This window comes from Hydra vulgaris, chromosome 02, assembly GCF_038396675.1.
Source record: "Hydra vulgaris chromosome 02, alternate assembly HydraT2T_AEP".
NCBI classification, from domain to species: Eukaryota; Metazoa; Cnidaria; class Hydrozoa; order Anthoathecata; family Hydridae; genus Hydra; species Hydra vulgaris.
In genome coordinates, this window is record NC_088921.1 from 44,485,659 (window position 1) to 44,508,901 (window position 23,243).

Consider the following 23,243-nt stretch of genomic DNA (forward strand, 5'->3'; position numbering starts at 1 on the left):
AGCAAGAAATTCTGAGTTCGATCCCCATTACTCCTCTTGTAGCACCGCGCTAAACTTGTTTCTCCATGCAGCAGCCTTGTTCAATAAGGTTTGTGTTTCAGAGTTATAGAGTTGAGTAAAGGTTATAATCACAACTAAAGTAATCTCCTGTAGTGTTCTTCTCGGTTTTGGGGAGGTTAATTTATCGTTTAAAAAAACACAAAGTTTTATTTAAGTTCTAAATAAAAAAATAAAAATAAAAATGACAAAACAAACACTTTATTTAAATTCAGAATAAAATAATTAAAATAATAATGGGTTTTAAAATAAAGTTGTTTTTAAATAAATAATTCATTTAAAAATAGCACAAAAAAAAACGCTTTATTTAAATTTTAAATAGAATGATTAATATAAAAACGGGAAAACTAATTTAATAAAAATAAACTAAAAATAATTTTTACATTTAAGTCACAATTTTTCATCAAAGTTATTTGATGAAAAAAAAAATTGTTTCTAATCAAATAAATGCTTGTATTTTTTTAGCAAAGGTTTTTTTAAGTGCTCACCAAAGTATTTACTTCCGTGCAGGTGAGGGTAAAGGTGTTGGCCGAACGAAGAAGACTGATATATGTATATATATATATATATATATATATATATATATATATATATATATATATATATATATATATATATATATATATATATATATATATATATATATATAACAAGTGCTTACATAATTGATAAACAAGATATATTGAACAGGTGTTTAGAAAAAAAACTATAATAAAATATTAGTAAAAATAAATATTAAATAAAATAATATATCCTGAGCAAACTAAAAAAAAAACAGTAAATATTTATCCAAGTAAAAAATAATAGAAAAATGATTTAAAATGTAATATAAACAAAATTAAAGATTAAAAACGTTAAAACAACCAATTCCTTTCTTTCCAATAACTTTACGAAAAGAAACACCTATACAAAAGCATAGTAATAACGCAAACAGCAGATTTATTGGTGATAGAATTTTAACTTCCAAATACCAAAATACTGACACAAAAAGACAAATACTAAAAAAAAAAAAAAAAAAAAAAGGATAAGTAAAAAAACAAAAGTAAAAAATCTTATTGAGGTTGAGGCTAGGTGTACTTGTGGATGTTGTTATTAGTTGATTCTAGGTGTACTTGTTGTTATTGTTATTGCTTAGGTGTACTTGTAGAAGTTGTTATGTGTATTTTATGTAATTTTAAACAATAAAAAAATATACACACATAGTGGTATGCAAAAGTTTTTCAGTTTTAATAAATTTTATGTTAGTAATAAGTAATAGTCAATCATATGAAATATAATATATAAGAAAAAATAGAATTATAAAGAAATACATGTGAATAAAGGTGCGATGACTGTTAAAATCTTAATGGTTAATATTTTAAGTTGAAAGCTTCAGAGGTCCTCTTTCACACTGAATTGAACACATTTTGACACAATTCTAGAGCTATCATTTGCAACCAGACATGCTCAACTGCATAAATTGTTGTTGCTCTTGCAAAAGCAACTCTAGTTTTTACTATGTAACACAAATTTTCAATAGAATTTAAATCTTAGAAATTTGGAGGCCATATAACGTGTTTTAATAACATTGCTATGCAACCATAACATGATCATTTTTGCAGAATAGCAGGGTGCACTATTTTGCATAAAAGTCTTTATGTAATGAACATTGATTAATGACAATAGATAATTTTCTATGTTTTGTTTGTATCTGACAGCATCCATTTTTCTCTTTTTTTGAGAAATCAATACTCACCTTCAATACTGATGAAGAATGTTTAAAAGTCAGTCTTCTGTAGATTGGGATGCAAGGATTTGAACTACATAGCCGAGAAGTACTCTTGTCACTCCAGATCACAACCATTATTGTGGTGTCAAACTTTTATGTTGTTGACAGAATCTTAGTCTCTTTCCAATGTAACTTTTAGTCATCATTGGTTTTTTAAAGGGTTGTACAGTTGGTAAATCAAGATTTTTTTTAAATGACTTAAAGTTCATTTTGAAACATTGTGTTTCAAAGTCATTGTACTTCTTCATATTTCAATATATGATGTCGATGGACTAATATATGCCTTTAAGAAATTAAAATGTAAAATTGTCTTACTAGCCTCATATTTCCTTTTTATATAATTTTTTCCTATTGACCAATATTTGAAAGATAAAATATTGTGACTATAAATATTATTTTTTCCAGAAAGCACAAATTGGAAGTCATTAATTCCTAATTGCAACTGTTTTATGAAACATAATGGTTATACTGAGAAGTATAAAAGCATATGTATTTTTAGTAAACACTTTGAGGGAATTTGCAATCAATTACAAAATTTGACAGCAAACAACAATGGTAAAATGTAACAAAATGCCCACCAGTTACTGTATTTTTGTACTTTACCAACTTTTGTTGTATGTCTTGTGATTATCTTTACACATTCTACAATATTGAATCCCATTATTTAGTCATTGCAAGCAATACAAATGAATTTACCAAATGCTCAGAAACTAATCATCACATTACATCACATTAACCTTTTCTGTAAATATTGACAGAATGTCAAAATGAATATCAAACAAGATATATACTAATGTATATATCACTCTCAGCAGAGAAGGAAAGAGCTACAACGGGAAGACTATTTTAGACAAAAAATATTTGTGCTATACTGGATTATATTATACCATCTTTAATCAATCATTTCTCTGAAGATATAAGTAATCATTCCGGCTAATTAGATTTAAGCCTCTTGTCTTCATTCTGCTGAATTCAGAAGCGGTGTGACTGCCATTAGTCACACTGCTTCGGAATTAGGGTGTTAGCAAGACTTTTTTTTTTTTTGAAGTTATATGACAATATCGATAAAAATTCTCAATATTTTGTAGAACAATATTAAATATTCCCAATATTGCAACAATGCGTTAAAAAATATATTTCTGGTTAACACCATTTAATTTTTGATGCACACATGAACAATCACAAGGTATCAAGAAAGATAATAAACTTGTAAATTCATTGTCAAGCACAGATTTTTACCCAGCCCTTCATGTTCTACATGTTGCACTGACTCTTCAGCTTTAGAGTTTTTTTTGTTTGTTTGTTTATATCTTATTTTTAAAACGGCAGTTCTATTTTATATCAATGGGATAGTTTCATCTTTTTCTGAAATAAGTGCGCCATAAATGGTGTCTGAAATTTTGTTGACACTTACTGTCCCTCATCTAAATTGATGCCGTTTTGTTGAGGGGCACATTGGTGGTACTGTATTTCAAGTGCCTCACGAACTTTCATATCAAACTTTTTAGCATCAACTTTTAGAGTTCTGCAACTGTCCCAGTTAATTTGTTGTTTAAAATGTCTCATGTGTGTAGCTAATGCAGATTGTTCTGTTTTATTTCTTATTGTACTGTTTTTGTGTTGTTGCATGTGTGTTTTTATTTGCTTTTTGTTTCAGCTATGTACTTTTTGCTACAATGACATTTAATAAGGTACACTCCTGCGTGGCTGTTCATTTGTAGTTTGGATTTATTTCTTGATGTTAATATTTCCTCTAGGTTCAGGTTTGATTTAAAGACCGTTTTATATCCTGCCTTCCTAAACATCTTACATAATTTGGGAAACAATATTGGTACCCAAGGTAATGAAATCATTGGATGAGCACTGGTGATGTTTTCAATGTTTTTAGTAGTCACTAGTGATTTTTTGTTCTTTCATTTTATTTCTTTTATGATTTTAATGAGATTGGACTGTCTCTGTAACCCGTCCAATTAGTACTCCGCAATTTTCTTTGCAAAATAATTGTTTACAAAGGTGATTGCCTCTTCTTTTGATGAAAATCTTTGACCACCAAGCGCAATTTTTAAATGAGGGAACAAAAAGGAGTCGCTTGGGGCCAGATCTGGTGAGTAAGGCGGATGGTCAAGCAGTTCAAATTGTAATTCGTGGATTTTTGCCATGGCAAAAATAAGGTGTAAGACGATGCTTTGTCTTGGTGAAACAGGATTTTCTTTTTCTGCAAATGTCGCCATTTTTCCGCAAGTTGTTCCTTTAGCTTGTCAAGCAATGATGCGTAGTATGAACCTGTAATGGTTTTTCCTTTTTGAAGATAATTGATTAAAATAACTCTATGACTATCCCAAAAAACAGTTGCCATCACTTTTCCAGCTAAAAAACATTTTTGCTTTTTTTGAAGCCAGTTCCCCATTTTCAACCCACTGTTTGGACTGTATTTTTGTTTTGGGCGAATAATGGTGTATCCAAGTTTCATCTTCAGTAATTAATCGTCACCAAAGCTCAGATTTATTGCCCCTAAACAGCCCCAACAGAGCATGGAAGTACTCTTTTTTTTTCTCCATGTTTTCGATCCAATCTGAGTAAACACAGCACCCAAGGCGCGGACAGCTTTCTCATGCCTAAATTTTCATGTAATATATGACAAACATTTTGATATGTTCATAACCTCTGCTATCTCTCTCACTTTAATTTGATGATGGTCTAGCACCATTTGGTGATCTTTAGCGATGTTTTTATCAATAGTTGCAGTTTTTGGACATCCTGAACGTTCATTATTTCCCAAGCTCTGGCCATGTTTGAAATCAGCTGCCCAAAATTTCACTGTGGTAAATGATGGTGCAGAGTCCCCATACACAGAATCCATCTCATCTTTGATTTGCATAGCCTTATTGCCTTTCAAAAACAAATATTTAATGACAGCTTGATATTCGATTTTGTCCATTTTCACAAAATTACTCACATCAACTCACTCAAATGACTGTTACATAACAACTGCACGTTCAAAATGGCTAAAACTTTGGTAAATAACTATCAACATATGAACAAACAAAATTCACTTGTTTTTATTTACGAGTGCTGCCATCTTCATGTTGAGGTTGGAAACTTTTCAGACCATCCTCGTATATATATATATATATATATATATATATATATATATATATATATATATATATATATATATATATATATATATATATATATATATATATATATATATATATATATATATAAATATATATATTTATATATATATAAATAAATATAAAGATCTAACAAAAAATGGCAGAATTAGACTTTCTTAGTTTACAGTTATTTAAATTTAAAAATTTGAAACCATATGCAAAAGTAATTAGGGAATAACGTGTTGATTTAATTATTTTATTAAGAGTGTTGAAAATTAGGAGATCTTTTTTTTAATTTTATTTAGGTGCCCAAAGAAGTCCTTATGGTCTTATCATAGAGCACCGCGGATGAGCATTTGGTTGGAAGTTCATGCCTCCTTCCTAACCGTTGTCATAAAACTTGCCTAGAGGTGGGGTTTGAACCACATTTTCTTGCTACATAAAACTCATTTCAATGAGTTTTTTAAACTCACACAAATTATAAACTTCAGCAGGCACATTTGATAAATATAAAACTATGAAAAAGATTTTTTTTAAATTTATCCCAGACAAATTAAACTTGCAAAAACTATTATTGTTTCAATAAAAGATAACATTTAAAAGATCTTCACATTTTGATTGTGTTTTTTTTTTTTATTGTTTTTATTTTTATAAACATTTTCATGTTTTCATTTGAATATTTTAATAATATAATTTTTACCATTAAATGAATTCTATTACAAATTTAAGTAAATTTTAACCTAATTCATTGTGTCTTAAAACGCTTTAAATAAATTTATTATGACATCAAACACCATTGGCGATAAATAAAACCTGATTTAAAATAAAGTAAAAAATTTAAATATATGTAAAAAAAAAAGTAAATGATTTAAAGTAAAGTAAAAACAACTTATTTAAAAACAGATAGCACAAAAAGCTGCTAAGACGAGCAGCTTGATTAGTGTCCATTTTACATAAGCTTACATAAAACAGACACAAAAGTTCTCGCACAAAAAATTCAAAAAGTTCTCGCACAAAAAGTTGCTAAGACGAGCAGCTTGATTGGTCATGTCCATTTTAGCTTTTTTCAGCTTGCGCACTTATTTATTTGCGCCATAGCTTGTAATTTATATAAAAATGCAAAAATATTGCTGAGACCTTGTATGTATATATTTTATTTATTCACCTCACCAATGCCAAGGGTGCAACTACAGTTTAGAGGGTCTCTTTTATTTTTTTAAATTGTTTTGTTACAACCCTTTACAAACCCATTAACTCTGAAACATAAACATTACCAAACAAGATTGCCATGCAAAGAAACAAGTTGTTTTTAACAAAATTAAGAAAGCAATAAGAAATTTTTTTAAAAAGAATTTAAATGGATTCTGCCTTTTTTCTAATGTTTTAGACTGTACCTTTTTCTAACCATTTTTTATGTTCTCAAATTCAACTTAGTAAATTAATTTTATAAATAAAATTCTGAAGTACTTATTGGAGCAAATTAATCATAAGGCCTGTTGAGCAGCATTTAAGGCATTTTGTTGTCACTGCTTACTAGAAGATAGTGTGGTCAGAACAATGCCCAGCCCCTTATATTTTACTCCAACTAAATTAGATACCTATCAGAGCTGGGTAGACTTAGTGGGACTCGCATAAACAAAACAACAAAAATACACTAACAAAACATATGAAATAAAGCACTATTTTTGATTAAATATGTAAAGAAGCCATCTTGCACATAATTTATTCATCTGAAAGTTTATCTGGTTGATAACTATTTTTATAAGAACACATGTCAATTACACATATTCTTACTTTGTCAACAACATAACAAATTATCTTAAGTTATAACTAAGGTTCTCAAGAATAAAGATACATAGCTTTTTTAAACTTAGACTTTAGTATCATCAGAACATTAACACACTCTTCATTGGATTCCTCAGCAGTAATAATAGAATCATGTCTAGAAATATCTGCAATGAATTCTTCATCTTATGAATCGCTGACAAACCAAACATTGAAATCTGTGTATACCAACTTGTTAGCCATGAAGTTCAAATCTGCATTGAACTTTGCTTTTAATGATTCAAGATCATCTTTTAAGTATTCTATTAACCTTTTCTTTGTCTAAGCACAGAAAGGATGGTTATTATCATGTTTTCCCACTGTTTCTAATGATACTCCTGATTTTAAATTTTTTGTTAAGATTACATTACGATACACAGAAATCAGTCAAAAAGCTGCAAGTATGCAAAATAATAGTTATAAAAGATGGCTCTATGATCAGTTTAAAAAAATAACTATGGAGTAGCTTTTTTTAAAACTTCTAAAACAATCAATAAAAACTGTAAAAAACATATTTCTTCAAATACAGTTAGAAACATTCTACTTTAAAAAAATATTGGTGCATACCCAGTTGTTCGAAACCCATGCTGACAGCCAGAGATAGGCTTACAAGGTGGAAAGGAGACAACTGGGTAGACTTTGAAATCGAAGGAAGTAATTTTTGGTTATGAAAGTAACTTTGAAGTAATAAATAGAAAAAGTTTTTTGTTGAAAGACTTAAATCTGAAAAGTATTTTTATTGTTGTTAGTTTAAAAGTGGTGAAGGAAGTGTTGGTATTAAGGGGTAAAATCCTTTCGTTGGTAGTTATTACTTACTTTAATTTTAACAGAGTAGTTTATGTAACATTTATACAGGTCGAATCAGTTGACATACATATATATATATAGATGCTAGAGAGCTCCATGGTTCCATCAGTAGTCATGTAGGTTGATCAAAGCAAACAGTGAAAATTTTAACAAATAAGGCGCTTACTCACATAGCTTGTACAGTCAAAGCATGATAAAAAAAAAATAAAGTAGATTTAATGCACTGGTCAGTAGGGTGTCTTAAAAAACAACATTTTTGAAAAATATATGCTGCCACCCCCTTAATGTGTTTTATATGATAAAAAAACACAGGTTTTAAAAATTTTTTGAATTAAAAATATTTTAAGGGGTGTCATGTTGGGTTTTAAATGAAGCGAAACTATATAAAAATTTTAAAAAAATGATAACTATATTATATAAAAAAATGTTAGACTTAACAGCATTAAAATGAAGTTTATTGACTAAAAAAGAAAAAAGTGAATCTTAATAAATTTTTTGTACAATATTTTTGTTTTAATGGAGTTTTTTATAATATAATTACCATTTTTGAAATTTTCAAATGATTATGCTTTATTTGAGACCCAACATGATACATTTTTAAAGAATATTTTTTGTGATAATTTTAGGAACTTGTTATATGTTCTAAGGTCTTGGGAGACCCCTAAAAATTTTTTTAATTCAAATTTTTTTTTAAAACCAGTGTTTTTTTTATCATATAGAACACATTAAGGGGATGGGAGCATTTATTTTTCAAAAATGTTGTTTTTTGGTACACCCAACTGGTCAGATTGATCTGATTTGAATCCAATCCAACCTATTTGCCAAGGATGGACAATGAATTTGGCAAGATCCAAATAAGATCCATAAACAGCTTAAAGCAAAGATTAGATATAATTGGAGAAGAGTTCCAACCAGAAGTTGAAACAAACTTGTTAAATTGAAGGGTTAAAAGGGCGAGGGTTAAAAATTTTTGGTACTCCCAGATAATCCTAAAAATAGTTAAACTTTGGTTTCAAAGCAACCAAAAAGTAGGTTTTATTTACTTTTCTAAAAAGGTCTAAAAATCAATCTTTTTTATGATTTAATCAATTTTTGTTAAATTTTTTTTTTTGTATATAAAATTTTATATGAAAAAAAATAAATAAAAAAAGTTGTTATATTATGTCAAAAAAATAATCTTATCTGTTTTTGTTAAAAAACTTTTGTATGTAAAAAATTTAGGTAATTCAATTTTATTTAAAACTTTTTTTATTCTTTTTCCGAAAAAATTGATTTATGTCAGCAAAAAAGTTGGCAGATTTATATCTATATATACTATAATGTATATATATATATATATATATATATATATATATATATATATATATATATATATATATATATATATATATATATATATATATATATATATATATATATATTATAGCATATAAAGATATGCGCAATAGTGAATATATATAATGCTATATATTTACTATTGTGTATACATACATCACACTGCTTAACTGAATACTATATACACACACATATATGTACATACATACATACATACATACATATATATATATATATATATATATATATATATATATATATATATATATATATATATATATATATATATATATATATATATACACTATAGAGTGTTTAGATAAAAGACTGTTACCCTATTTATGTTACATTAATTTATATAGCATTTCCAGAAATAGAAGAAAAAAATGAAGAATAATGAAAGAAAAGATTGCTGCCCCATGCCAAACCCTCAGACGATGTAGTGGCACTTTGCGGCACCTTGCGACAGCAGGCTATAAGATAATCAAACCCTCCTGAAGCCCCCAGCAGCAATCTATTTCAGTATGTCAGAAATGTTATCTAAACAAACATTCATAGCTCATAATTCATAGATCCATACACCAAAAATATATAAAATAGATAAAAAGCAGAATATAATAAAAAAAATTATTGGTTTCATTTAGTATAATACAATCTATAACATGAAAAAAAAAATTAAAAAGGAACACAAAAAAACAGAATACAAAAAAAAATTATCTTCTTTATACAACTTTCACAAAACCTATTAAATTCACCTTGATAGCTGTTGTGAAACAACTCCAGACTCGAAAATAATTCTTGGTAGATCATATATCTTTGTATTAACTAAAATTAACAACTAAAATAATTTTTGATAGATAATATGTGGCTGTATTTACTAAAATTAAAATGAAAAATAAGTTGATAGTTTAAAATCCTGGTTACATAATTAATTATGAATTTAATTAAACTTCATTAGTTTATGAAAAATTATTGTACAGTTAATTTTAACTATCAAGGGAAATTATTTGGAAAGTGAGAAGGAGATTGTAAAAATTATTGTACAGTTAATTTTAACTATCAAAGGAAATTATTTGGAAAGTGAGAAGGAGATTGTAAAAATTGAAATAAAAAACAATTTTTTTATTTTTATTTCTGATTAGTTTTTGACAACAAAATTTAAATTAGGTGTTCATTTTAACAGTTAAAATATTGAAAAATATTAAAAAGACAAAAGTTTAAAGTTAATTAGACATATGCTAACAGTCAAAATATTAAAAAAAAAAAAAACTTTAAATAAATTGAAATAAAAAACAAACCATTTTTTTCCATTTCATCCAGAAATGTTTTACTGGTATAATTATCTTCAAATGGTTGATGTTTGTACAAAACTTTACACCACTTAATTTCAGACATTTTTTATAAAAAAATTATTTTGTAATATATCTAAACCAAAAAAATTTAATTCTCTCCAAAAAAAACTTAATTTTAAAATACAAAATGAAAGTATTATTATAACAAACCATTCATACATTTGAAATCATTTAAAAATATTACTTACAAAAAAAAGTCTGTAGATTGCATTCTTTTAATAAATAATATATACAGGCAGCAGTCTCAACAGCATTTTTGTTGTTTGAGGTATTTAGAATATTTAAGTATTTTAAGAAAAATTAAACAATATTTTGCGATAAATTGTTACTTATCAGTGAAATAAAATGCCACTGAAATTTTTGTTATATTGAAATAAATGTTTTGAAAATTCACTGATTTTAAATTGTCACCTTCAAAAAAACAAGAACAAAAAAAAAAAAAAAAAAGACAACAAAAAAACAAAAAAAAACAATAGCAAACATTTTGTTTTTTTAAGATTGCTTTTAGAGCATAACTAGTAAAAATTATAAAAAAATATCAAAATGATACCAATGAACATTTTTAAGCTGTAAAATTTAATATTTCATTCTAAAAATTTTTTTTATTTAAAAAACAAATCTTTTAACTACAACTTCATTTAGTTCCATATTTAAGTTATTCTTAACTTTATAACTTGGTAACTACATACTTAATTGTATAAAAAAGAAACTTTACATTATATTTAATTTTTTATTATTTATTTACACAAAGCACCTTAACAAGTCATTTTGTAATAAAAATAGAGCAACTAAACATGTTTAGAAAAATAGAGTGATTAAACATGTTTAAAACATTAGAGTAACTAAACATCTTGAAAAAAGGATTCCAAACAAAAATAAACAACAAACTTAAAAAATTGTTAGTTCATTATGCAAAGAAAAAAGAAAAAACATTTATGAAGAGCTTGTTTTAATTTTCTCTTTAATTAATAAATAAAAAGGAATAAAGACTAAAAATAAATTTTAATAGCTGAACAGCATTTTTTGGTTATATAACAATTAAATGTTATATATTATAGAAGAAAAGATTTAAAGAAGCAGAAACTTATTTAACATAAAAATATACTCATTTTTATTTATAAGATGACTTTATGAATGATGTATATGAATAACTTCAAGTAAAATCTTGATTTAAAAGACACTTGAAAATCAGAGGAAATTCAATTGAATATCTTATTGAATATCTTGAATGAATTATTCTTTTGCATCACCAATACCATCAGGATTTATTGTAAACATTGCTTCTGATTCAGGTAAACAAGGTGAATCATATATTTTGCAAATTCTTGTTTCACCTCTGCCTTTTCTTAAAGATAGTCTGGTGGTAGATGCATGGGCCATTATATTTCCACCGATAGGTTTTTTTGGATCAGTTTGAAACATTGATGCACCATCAACTTGTGCAACTACCTGATTTGTTATAACTACTGCAACACCAAATTCATCTGCAAGTCTAAGCAAAGTACGCAAAAATCTAGCAAGGTGCATTTGTCTTGCAGATAACTCACCACGCCCAGAATAGTCTGTCCGATAAAGTGCTGTTGCACTATCGACAATCAGAAGAGCATAACGAGCTTCTGACATCATTGCAGAAGCATGAATAAGAAGTTGTGTTTGATGATCTGAATTATATGCTCGTGCATATGCAACATTATCAAGAACTTCTTGACCATTTAAACCATAGCGTTCAGCAACAGCTAAACAACGTTCAGGTCTAAATGTACCTTCAGTATCAACATACATTGCTTTACCTAAAAAAGAGTTTTATAATTTTTGAATATATATATATATATATATATATATATATATATATATATATGTATATTTATGTATGTATGTATTTGTATGTATTGTATGTATGTATGCATGCATTTATGTATGTATGTACGAAGGAATATATATATATATATATATATATATATATATACATATATATATATATATATATACATATATATATATATATATATATATATATATATATATATATATATATATATATATATATATATATATATATATATATATATACACACACACCTACATACATACATTACATACATACATACATACATATATATATATTATATATATATATATATATATATATATATATATATATATATATATATATATATATATATATATATATATATATATATATATATATATATATATATATATATATATATATATATATATATATATATATATATAGATACATATATACATAAGTAGGTATATATATGTATGTATGTATGTATGTAATGTATGTATGAAGCATGCATACATGTATGTATGTATATATGTATGTATGTATGCATTTATTTTTATGTATGTACTTTTAAATAAAGAAGTTATATTTGTAATAAATTACATCACACATAACTTATACGTGATGTACTTTAATTTTAATTTATTAGGCATAAGTTTGAATTAACTTAATGAATTAAAAAATATATATTTCTTTTATTTGAAAGTTAAATTCGGCATGTTTTTTAAATTCCAGTTGAACATTGGCCAACTAGTACAGTATTTTAGGTTCCATTTGACAAAAAACTTCGCTTAAATAGAACTTTTACCTTGAATTGCATTAAACTCCATGTAATAGCAAGGCTGACAACACCAAGAGGAGGAAGGGGAGGCCAGAAGGCAACATGCTGTGCCCCCCCCCACTTTTTTTCTAAAGGACTTTTTTTTTTTTAATAAAGAAAATTGCAGATATAGAGGACTTTTTTAAGAAATTGACGATTGTGCCCCTCCACTTCAAAACCCCTATCATCGGTCATGAATAAAGTATCAAAACTTGCAACACTTCAATGAAAATTCAGAACTTAAATGTTAAAATGTTAAAATATCTAGCGCAATATTTATAAATATCTAGCGTAATATTTATAAATATCTTATAAATAAATATCTAGCATAAAAAATTTATCAAACTAAAACTTCACTTATAGCTTCAATTTTGTACAGGTTTGATTACATTCTATCAATTAATGACTATTGTATTTAAAATTTGAAAACATCAAAGTGTTAAAATATCAAATATTTTTTGTCAAATATAAGTTAATAAAATATTTATTATAAGATATCAGTGAAAATATTTAATTTTCACTGATATCTTCAAATCGGTTAAGCTTAAAGTCCATTTATTAAAAAAGTGAAAGCTAAAAACAAAAAGTTAAAAAAAAGTTTTAATAAAAAATGCATATAACAAATATATTTGTTACATAAATATATAAGTCACTATTTTCACAAACACATTTCTCAAAATATACATCAGTATATAAGTTACATTATATATGTATAAGTATATATATATATACTTATACTAATACATATTATATTAGTATAAGTCTATTAGATATTTATTAAGTATATATCAAGTATATAAAAATTATCCACCTGATAATAATTAAATCGTGCATTCAGTTTAAATTAAATGTAGTTTTCTGTTTTGTACAAACAATGAATGGAAAGTTATGAAGTCATTACAGCTAACAGATAGAATGGAATGTTTACTATTTTTGAAACATTTCATCCCAATGAGAATAGAAAATTTAAATTAAAAAATTAAAACTTGATTGAATTTTAAAAAATAAATAGTTTTAATCCACAAGATTTTGTAAAAACATAAGATTCTTTTGCTTTATTGTTTTTAATTTTTCACACATCTTTTGTAAATAAAAGAAATGTTCTAAATCTTTTTATTTTTAACTATTATTTATTTTCAATTAAAACGTTTCTATTATTTAGAATGTCCGCAATCAAACATGTAAATTCAACTCCAAGAGGAAACAATGTTGTCATATTTTGTTATGTCATGTTATGTTGTCATATTATGTTATGTCATGTCATGTCATATTATGCTATGTCATGTTATGTTATGTCATATTATGTTATGTCATGTTATGTTGTCATATTATGTTATTTCATGTTATGTTTAGTTAATGGCATTATTTCATTGTTTTTATTTAATATTAAGGCTACAGTAACATCTTTTTTTCGGTAGATAGACAAATTCATTAACTAAAAAACCAAAGCTTTTTTGTCTGATTTATCGAACTTCGCATAAAAAAAGTTCAAACAAAAATCACCCACCCTTTCCCTTGTCTGCACTGGTATGCTTTTGAGTGACCCCCTCCCCACACTTGCGTATGTAATTTATGAATGGCCCAATGGCAACCAAAAATGCTTAACACAAAACCTAATGTGAATTTGACATCATAAAATTCTCTTTATTTTTCAAAGACTAACTTTTTAAATTACTGCAATAACATTAACTACCACAAAATTTCGTTGTCATAAAGAAGTTTAATATTTTAATTATTTAACTTCTTAATTTAATTATTTAACTTCTTTATGACAATTATTTTGGAATTATTATTAAGTAATTATGACATTTGTGTTAATACAGTAAAGTCACTGAATATTGACATCAATATTGCTAAATGGGTATTAGTGCATTATTTTGGTGAACTTTTTTTTGTTAAGATGACAGATTTTAAAGGTGATTGTGCTTGTGTCAACTGTTTACAAAAAGGTGGAAATTATTTCCATTATTAAATAACACCATATATCTATTAGTATCCATTTAGTGACATTACTGTCACTTTAAATGAACTTAGGCTCAAAAAATATGAGGGTTTTACTCCTAACTTATTAAAAAAAAGGTGAAATAAATTGTCAAACATTATTTCTTTTCAATAATCAATTATAAAGTTAAATTCAAACTTAATAATAAAAGTTGTTCATAACAAATTTTTGAATTTTTTTAAGAATCTTTATTTATTTTTATCATAGATTTCTTTACCCGCTATTTAGCATTAATTTTGAAAGATATCAAACATTTTTGACTTTTGAGTTATATCTTTAGTCTACAAGTCAAACTCTTTAATTATGTAAACTATATTTAAAGTAACACATTTGAACAATAATGCAGGGTTCTAAACAGTTACTGCTCCTTTATTTGCACCCCTATCCAGTATAAACACCAGACAAACAACATCTTTTTTTTAAAAGTTCTTTAAAAAATCACTTTTAAGTGATTAATAATTGCTTGCAATCCTCAAAACAAGTATGCAGAATGGAGAAGCAATGGCTTCCAATAATGCATTCAGCTCTTGTTAATTAAAAAATAGGGTTATTTAAAAATGCTGCAATTTTTGGTGTGAACATAACAATTTTAAAATACTTGGATTATTTAGATAATTGGGTCTAATGGTCTTATATGCTGTTAATCTTAGATTAATATAAAGTGTTAAAAAAACTTTTTGGGCAAATGCACAATTTGCTTTTAGATATATTTGAGCTCTAAACTTCAATAAGCTGGATACATTTTGTCCATTTATTCCAAACAAATAAAAAACTTTCAATCATTTTCATTTATTTTTTTATGTCAGTGATTAAAATATTCATTTCAAAATTAAAATTGCAGAGCATATACTTTTTAAATTAATAATAATTTAATATAATAAAAAGTTTAATCCCCATAACATCCCTGGTAGTACTGCGCTCAACTTGTTACTGTGTGCAGTCAAGGTCATATTTCAGAATTAAAGAGTTGAAAAAGGGTTGCAACCACAATAAAGTAGCCTCCATGAGTGTAGTGGCCCTCTCAGCGTTGAGGAGGTGAATAATATATATCAAACCTTCCCAGTAAGTGCATGTGGTTGCACGCCTTGTTTGTCCACATTTAAAGTATTTTTCTAAGACAAACTGACCACGACAGTTTGCATCTTTTAACTTAAAAGGAGTTTCAATAATTTGCGGCAAAAAGCTAAACTTTTCTACTAAAAAAAAAAATATATAAAAAAAATATAAAATAAAAAAAACTTAAAAAAAGGAAACAAAATTGTAACGAAAAATCAAGTTTAATTAAGTAAAATTTATCTCAGGTCAGGTCATCCTCCTACTAACATGTAACCCAGTACAATCTGCCTCATGTCCTGCTGCCTTGTAGGATACGCCTTTTTAGGCAAAGGCTAGAAGATGCCAACTCTGACTTATAACACCCCCTGCCTTGGGGTTTTTGGTTGAGTAAAGGCTAGAGATGGTGTCTCGATAAAAATACTCATCTTGGGCAGATGATAAATGCATCCGGCTTCTATCTTGTAGAAGGCCTCCTAGGCAAAGACTTAAGGGGTAAACAGATTCTTTCTGTTGACCAGCCTCGCACCCCTTCTTCATCTATTAGGCTGGCGCTGATGTATTTTACATACATTGTTTCCAGTTTAGGATGTTGAATGCTGGATCTTCTTGACTCAATGCATGGGTTTTGCTTGTGTCTCTGTTTTTATGACTAGCCAACTCATACTATTATTTCCTAATAAGGGTACAGCTCTAAAACTCAGTTTTAATGGTTCTGAGGCCGGCTGGTAGTCAGGTTTCCCGAACTCTGTGGTAGCTCTCAGAGAGGCTGATTCCATCAACAGCTGAAAAATATCAAAGTATTAACAGTGCCATGTTGCGCATAAATGGTGTCTGTACTTTTGGTGTGCATTGCAGAGGCCACATTTGGAGCCCTTTATTACAGCTTAGGGTTTATTAATAGTAATGAGGCTATTGCTTGAGCTATTAAACAGTATTCTGAGTACTATCTATGCTTTGAGTCAAGTTCTTCAACAAATTTAAAAATGAATAAAGTACCAAAAACTATAAAACACAAAAAAACTATAATCATCACTAAGTTCTCTAAACCTATCATTCACTAATATTCGTGGACTTCAAAGTAACTTTTTTTCTGTTGAGTCTTATCTCTTGCAAAGTTCACCAGACCTACTTGCTCTTTGTGAGACTAATTTGAGTTAAGCTGTCTCGTCTTGCGACCTTAGTGTCAATGGTTATTTTCCTGGCATGGAAACATTTCTTCCCTCTTGACGATTCAAGGTCAAGCCTCACTCTCCTTCATGGTTTTCCTCACAGTGTGCTGTATATAGCTGCAATTGCCAATCAAAACCGCTACTTCCATATTTATCAGCAAAACAATTCTCCAAAAAACAGACATCTGTTTATTACTGCTAGAAGCCATTGTAAAACGCAAAAGCCCGCTATTCTCATGTCATGAAATCTCGTATCTCATCTCAAATATTAGGCTCTCGTGACTTCTGGAGAATCTTTTATAGTGCTAATAATTAAGGCAGATCTTTAATTCCACCTCTTTTTTATGGTTCAGACTTGGTCACCTCACCTAAAGACAAAGCTGAATTGTTTGCTAAAAACTTTTCATCAATATTATCTCTTGATTCCACTGGTTGCATTCCATCTGATATTGCCAACAAACAGGTTGATCTGTTGCTTGACATTTGTACCACTCTAGCTTTTGTATCTAAAGTAATTTCCTGCCTAGACTCTTCTACAGCTTGTGGCCTGGACAACATACCTGTTATAGTCTTGCAGAAGTGTTCTCCGGCGCTATCGTCTATACTTTCAAAAATATTTAAAAAGTGCTTATTAGAGTGTTGTTTGCCAGCCTGCTGGAAAGCAGCATCAAAAATTCTGGAGAGCATTCTGATTCGTCTAACTACTGCCTCATTAGTCTTCTTCTTATCATAAGCAAGGTTTTTGAATCTTTAATAAACAAACACTTAATTTCTCACCTTGAATGTATTAACTTACTTTCTAACCATCAATATGGATTTTGATCTTCTCGTTCTACAGCCGATTTGCTAACATTAATAACAGATAGGTTTTATCGTGCATTAGATAAAGGTAGAGAGGTTAAGGCCATCACTCTTGACATTTCTAACGCTTTTGAAATAAATTTAAGATTATTGAATCCTTCCTTTCCAATTGTAGTATAAAAGTCGTCCTTAATGGACAGCACTCTTCTTCTTATTCTGTAACTTCAGAGGTTCCTCAAGGTTCTAACCTTGGCCTTTTACTGTTTTTAATTTACATTAACGATCTTCCAGATATTCTCACATCTAAGGTGGAATTGTTCACTGTTGATACTACCATTTATTCTTATCGTGATAAGAAGCCAACACTCTCTGATTGCTTGGAGGGGGCATTTGAGCTTGAAAAGGATCTCACTTCTGCTACAGCATGGGGCTTACAGTGACTGGTAAACTTTAATTCAGATAAAACTCAATTTTTTTCAGCCAATCATTATTGCAATAAGTTAGATCTTCTTATATTTATGATTGGTGATGTAATCGATGAGTCATCTACTCTTCATCTTCTAGAATTATTTCTCACTTTTGATCTTTCTTGGAAACCATATTTATCAAATCAGTTGCAAAATTAATATCTGTTAAGGTTGCATCTCTTTATCGAGCTTAACACTTTCTTACTCCGGATTCTATTCTCTATCTCTATAAATCTCAAATCCGGCCTTGTATGGAATACTGTTGCCATATCTGGGGCGGATCTTCTAATGATACCCTTTTCTTTTTTAGACAAGGTGGAAAAACGCTTTGTAAATATAGTTGGACCTGCTCTTGCAGCCAACCTCCAACCATTATTGCATCGTCGTTATGTTACTTCTCTTTCTCTTTTCTACAAATACTATAATGAGCACTGCTCTAAAGAGCAAGCATCTCTTGTGCCATCTAGTAAAATTTATTCTCGTGTTACTTGTCATTCAATTAAGTCTCATCCTTTTTCTGTGACTGTTCCTAAGTGCTCTAAAAACTCTTAATCGTCTAATTTTTTTCTTCGAGCATCAGTTCTTAGGAATTCGCTTCCTTCATCTTGCTTTCCTGATTCATATAATTTGCAACCCTTTAAGTCGTCTGTCAATCGTTATCTTGCTCTACAATCTTCTTCTTTTCTCTTCAAGTAACTTCAAACTTTAATTAGTGGTTGCTTGCAGCCTTGTTGGAAGCGAAGATGTTTTAAAAAAAAAACAAACAAAAAAACTAAAAAGTTTAATAAATAAAAAAAGTAAATTAAAAAAAATATTTAATTAAATAAAAGTTTTGTACAACTTTTATATTGTTTTTTTTAGAGTTGTTGTTGAAAAAAACATTATCTTTTATAACGATTTAACAACAATTAAAAGTTTTGATATGCAATTTATTCACAATTTTTATGAATCCATATAATTAAAAAAATAATTTGCTATGTACACTAGAACTATAAGGAGTTTTGTTAATTTTTTTTCTTCCTTACATTTATTTGTGTAAAAAATATATATATATTTTCACAAATAAATATCAATTAGTTTTCTAGCTTTCCTGTGCATTGATAAAAATAGTAAAGTTAAAAATAGCAAAGACATTTGAAAAACTAATTTAAAAATTGTCCGTGATTCTAGCGCAATTTATAAAGTATTTCCTTTATATACTGACTGAAAAAAGTCGCGTAAAAATTGTATATAAAAAAATGTTTTCATTTTTGTTATATTCTCATCTACTTTTTTACTCAACTTGTATCAATTTAAGTAGTAGAAAATAACCCAAAAACGTAGAAAGTAGAAAAACCCAAAAAAATAAAAAAACAAAAAGAGTAAAATATTTAGGTATATTATTTTTTGACAATAAATTCTTTTTTTTTTGTTATATTTTTTTAGCTTATTTTATTTAGATTTTATATTTTGCATAAACTTCGGTTCTTTTCTTTGAGTATTGCTGTTTTAATCTCTAGTTTCTAATTGCTTTGTTTTGCTGCGAATTCTTAAAACACCTACTATATAAAAACGTGGTCAAGTTGTCTAAAAAAAGTAACTTTAAGCGTGGACGTACAAGGTGTGCAACCGGATGCGTTTCCCAGGAAGGCTTGATATATATTTATATATATATATATATATATATATATATATATATATATATATATATATATATATATATATATATATATATATATATATATTATATATATATATATATATATATATATATATATATATATATATATATATAAATACTAATATATAGTACTTAATGCATAATTGTGAATACTTAAGCAAATATATTCTTTATTAAAAAGTCTTTCAGAAACATAACAAGATTAAATTAAATTGATGAGATATTTGAAATCAAATAGAATAACTAGTTTTAAAAATATAGACATTTTTAGGACTATAAAAGCATTTTTTGTTGTTGTGCCTTATTTTTCATAAAGTACAAAAAAAAAGTATAGTTAAAACTTATGCAAATATCTGTATGTAATCTCCACGATAATGAGTTAACAAATTGAAAAAAAATTATTTGCTTTCTATATTGCAACCGTAATATTTTGCTATATATTTGGTAAATACCTTCAGCACCACCACAATCAACAGGTAATTGACAAGTGACACAGAGCTGATGACAGAGTTGCGTTTTTCCTGTTCGAAATTCACCAAATATTTCAGTAATTGAGCCAGTTTCAAATCCGCCTTGTAATAGTTTATCTAATTCTTTAGAACCGCTAGATATCTGGATTATTTCTGAACGTTTTTGGTGGAATTCTGTTGCTGTTGTGAATCCCATTGGGACAAGTTTTATTACTTCACTTAAAATTTTGTCAGCTTTGGCTTCACTGATACCTTTTACAGCAAGAAGTGTTTTTTTAGGTGTATAAGCCAATGATTCAACTGTATAAAACCCAGCTTCAGACAATTTTTTTATATCACTGGCACTAATTCCATGCTGTTCTAACTTACTTACAAGTATTGGCCCTCCATCATCTGTATCTTCTTCTTCATGTTGCAATAAACTAGATGCAGCCATATCTGAAATGCTTATTTTAATATAGTTATCTAAAAATAAAATTATTTGTTAATTTTACCTTATACTATTTTCCTGAAAGATAACCAAGATACATATCTAATTTTTCTCTAATGAAAATTTAAGAATTTTAATGATTTTAAAATTATAAACCATGTTATCTAATAATAAAAAAAAAAAATGCTAGATTTATTTGCCTTTAAATAAATGGCAGATGTTGCTGTATATTTAAAAAAAGCAGAACTTTGTTTTTTATGTAATTTTGGGAAATGTTTTTAGGAAAACTTCAACTAATCTTACTATCCTATAATATCTCAAAGACTTCTTTTTTTTTTAAACTGCAATATATAATCTCTCTTCTGCTTAAAAATTTATAAGATTTATTTTAATGTTGTTACATTTTCTTTTTACAAATTGATGTATGTTCACTTTCCTCTTGCTTTGCCAACATTTCACAAACTGCGAAGTTTTATTTGTGAACCTTTAAAAACCCTAACTAAAGAATTTTATTCTGAACAATTTAATAAATACTACAATTACTACAAGTAAGTTTTTATTTATTGAGCTTATATATATTTAAATAAGAAAATTTTTCTTGCTCTTTTAAAGATATTTGCGTCGAAAACTAAAAATGTTGTATGCAAAATTACATTATATGTAAAAAATATATAACTTTTAGTTAAAAAAATAAAATACAAATGGATAAAAATATATTAAGGAAAATCATAAGAGTTATTTTTGATAATGCAACACAATTTAAATAGTTGTAAACTGTTTTTTTAATACTATCTGTAATATCTATGATCTAAATCAATATTTTTTTATCACCTTATTAAACATAATTTATTTTTCTCATTTTTATTAATATTCTTATTATTATTATTGATTTATTATTACATTATTAAAACTATTAGTACATTTAATAGTATTAATACAATTATTATTTTTTTAATAAATTATGAATATTTAAGATGTTTAAATATTTCCGGATCGGTCATTTTTTTCTTTTTTGATACCATTGGAAAACTAACGAGACCTAGATCATAATGTTGAGTTCTTTTAACTATAAAAAATCTTAAAAAAAAATTACTTATTTACTTTATTATTCGATTTTTATGTATCTAATATAACATATATGTTTAATAAAACATATATAAAAAATATAATAATAATAAAAAAAACCTTTTAATAAGGTTAAATTAAAATTCTTTAAAATAAAAATTTCTTCTAATGATATATGTGTGTGAATAATAATAGGGTTAAAAATTTATTATTGATTTATTATTATTATCATATGTAAACGATTAAAAACGTTGTGGACTACGATGTCCGCGTGTAGTTTGAAATTATTATGACAAATTTGATGGATAATATTTTCATGCGGTTTGTAGAAAACAATAGATTTAATAACCATTTTTATTGGCAATTTTCAACTTGTAACTTATAGGTATATTTTAAAGCGTATTTTAAAAATTCACATTAGAATTAAAAAAAATCGTTAAGTATAATAGAAAATACTATATTTTACTAAGTAAAAACTTTAACTCTTAGAGTTTTTTTTTATGTTTAATATTACTGGGGTACCTTTTTTTATGAGAAATTATCCTTAAATTTCGCGCTTTTTAAAATTTTGTGAAATCAAATCAAAACATTATATACGTCACTTGAGTAAAATTATAATCGGGAAAAACCATATGTGAAAAAATTTATATAATAATGTTAAAGGAGAGGAGTGCAAATGAAAACAAAGCTTTTCAGCTGTTTTTTTAGTTTTAGCCGTTAAAGTTGTTAATAAGTTAGTTGAGCGAAAAAAAAGACAAAAAAAATTACTTGAAACGAATAATCAAGACTCGATTTAAAGAAATAAGTCACATTAAAATGACTACTGAAATTGTTGGTAATAGGACTGAGTTTCCTGAACAAGGTCCAAAACGTGAAATAAAACTTCTTGAAACTGTTGAAGATATTCAAAAACGTCGAGAACAGGTTCTTCGAAGATATGGTGACTTTAAACAAGCTACAAAAGAACGTAGAAAGCGATTAGAAGATGCAAAACTTCTTTGTCAATTTAAAAGAGATAGCGACGAAGTAGAAGTTTGGATTGAAGAGAAAATAAAAGTTGCTTCAGATCAAAGTTTTAAAGAGCCAATAAATTTACAGGTTTGTAATAAAATTTACATGTTGTGACTACAAAACATATCAAATATACAATCTTGAGAAATATAGAAATAGCATAATATAATAAATGTATCAATAATAATAATATAAAAAGTACTATATATATATATAT

The 23,243-nt window shown here is 26.9% G+C and overlaps 3 protein-coding genes across 5 annotated transcripts in view; 1 reads left to right on the top strand and 2 right to left on the bottom strand.

Moving 5' to 3' along the window:
- Positions 1-10,356, bottom strand: part of LOC101240049 (phosphatidylinositol N-acetylglucosaminyltransferase subunit C) — a 45,104-nt gene extending 34,748 nt beyond the window's left edge. For 2 of the 3 annotated variants that reach the window (XM_065791058.1, XM_065791057.1), the window contains exons 1-3: positions 10,209-10,356; positions 9,666-9,735; positions 922-1,055 (exon numbers count right to left, since the gene is read on the bottom strand). In XM_065791058.1, coding sequence (XP_065647130.1) covers positions 922-1,055; positions 9,666-9,735; positions 10,209-10,305 — 301 coding nt within the window. In that variant the 5' untranslated portion in view covers positions 10,306-10,356. The remainder of the gene's footprint in view (positions 1-921; positions 1,056-9,665; positions 9,736-10,208) is intronic. The other variant, XM_065791059.1, reaches the window with a different exon arrangement.
- A 1,014-nt stretch (positions 10,357-11,370) lies between these two features.
- Positions 11,371-20,996, bottom strand: LOC100204009 (DNA repair protein RAD51 homolog A). The gene is made up of 2 exons (XM_065791060.1): positions 20,503-20,996; positions 11,371-12,052 (listed from the first exon to the last, which is right to left on the bottom strand). Exons 1-2 carry the CDS (start codon positions 20,954-20,956, stop codon positions 11,496-11,498), a joined length of 1,011 nt encoding a protein of 336 aa, XP_065647132.1. The 5' UTR covers positions 20,957-20,996; the 3' UTR covers positions 11,371-11,495.
- Positions 20,997-22,429: 1,433 nt separating this feature from the next.
- The window catches only part of LOC100205922 (spectrin alpha chain, non-erythrocytic 1), a 121,795-nt gene continuing 120,981 nt past the window's right edge, over positions 22,430-23,243 (top strand). The window contains exon 1 of the mRNA XM_065791061.1: positions 22,430-23,113. Within this exon, the coding sequence (XP_065647133.1) occupies positions 22,832-23,113 (282 nt within the window). The 5' untranslated portion in view covers positions 22,430-22,831. The remainder of the gene's footprint in view (positions 23,114-23,243) is intronic.

Excerpts from the sequence above, each read along its gene's own strand:
- LOC100204009 (XM_065791060.1), bottom strand. The coding sequence starts at position 20,956 with ATGGCTGCATCTAGTTTATTGCAACATGAAGAAGAAGATACAGATGAT. Across the intron at positions 12,053-20,502 it reads TGATTGTGGTGGTGCTGAAG|GTAAAGCAATGTATGTTGAT; the intron begins GTATTTACCAAA and ends ACTCTTTTTTAG.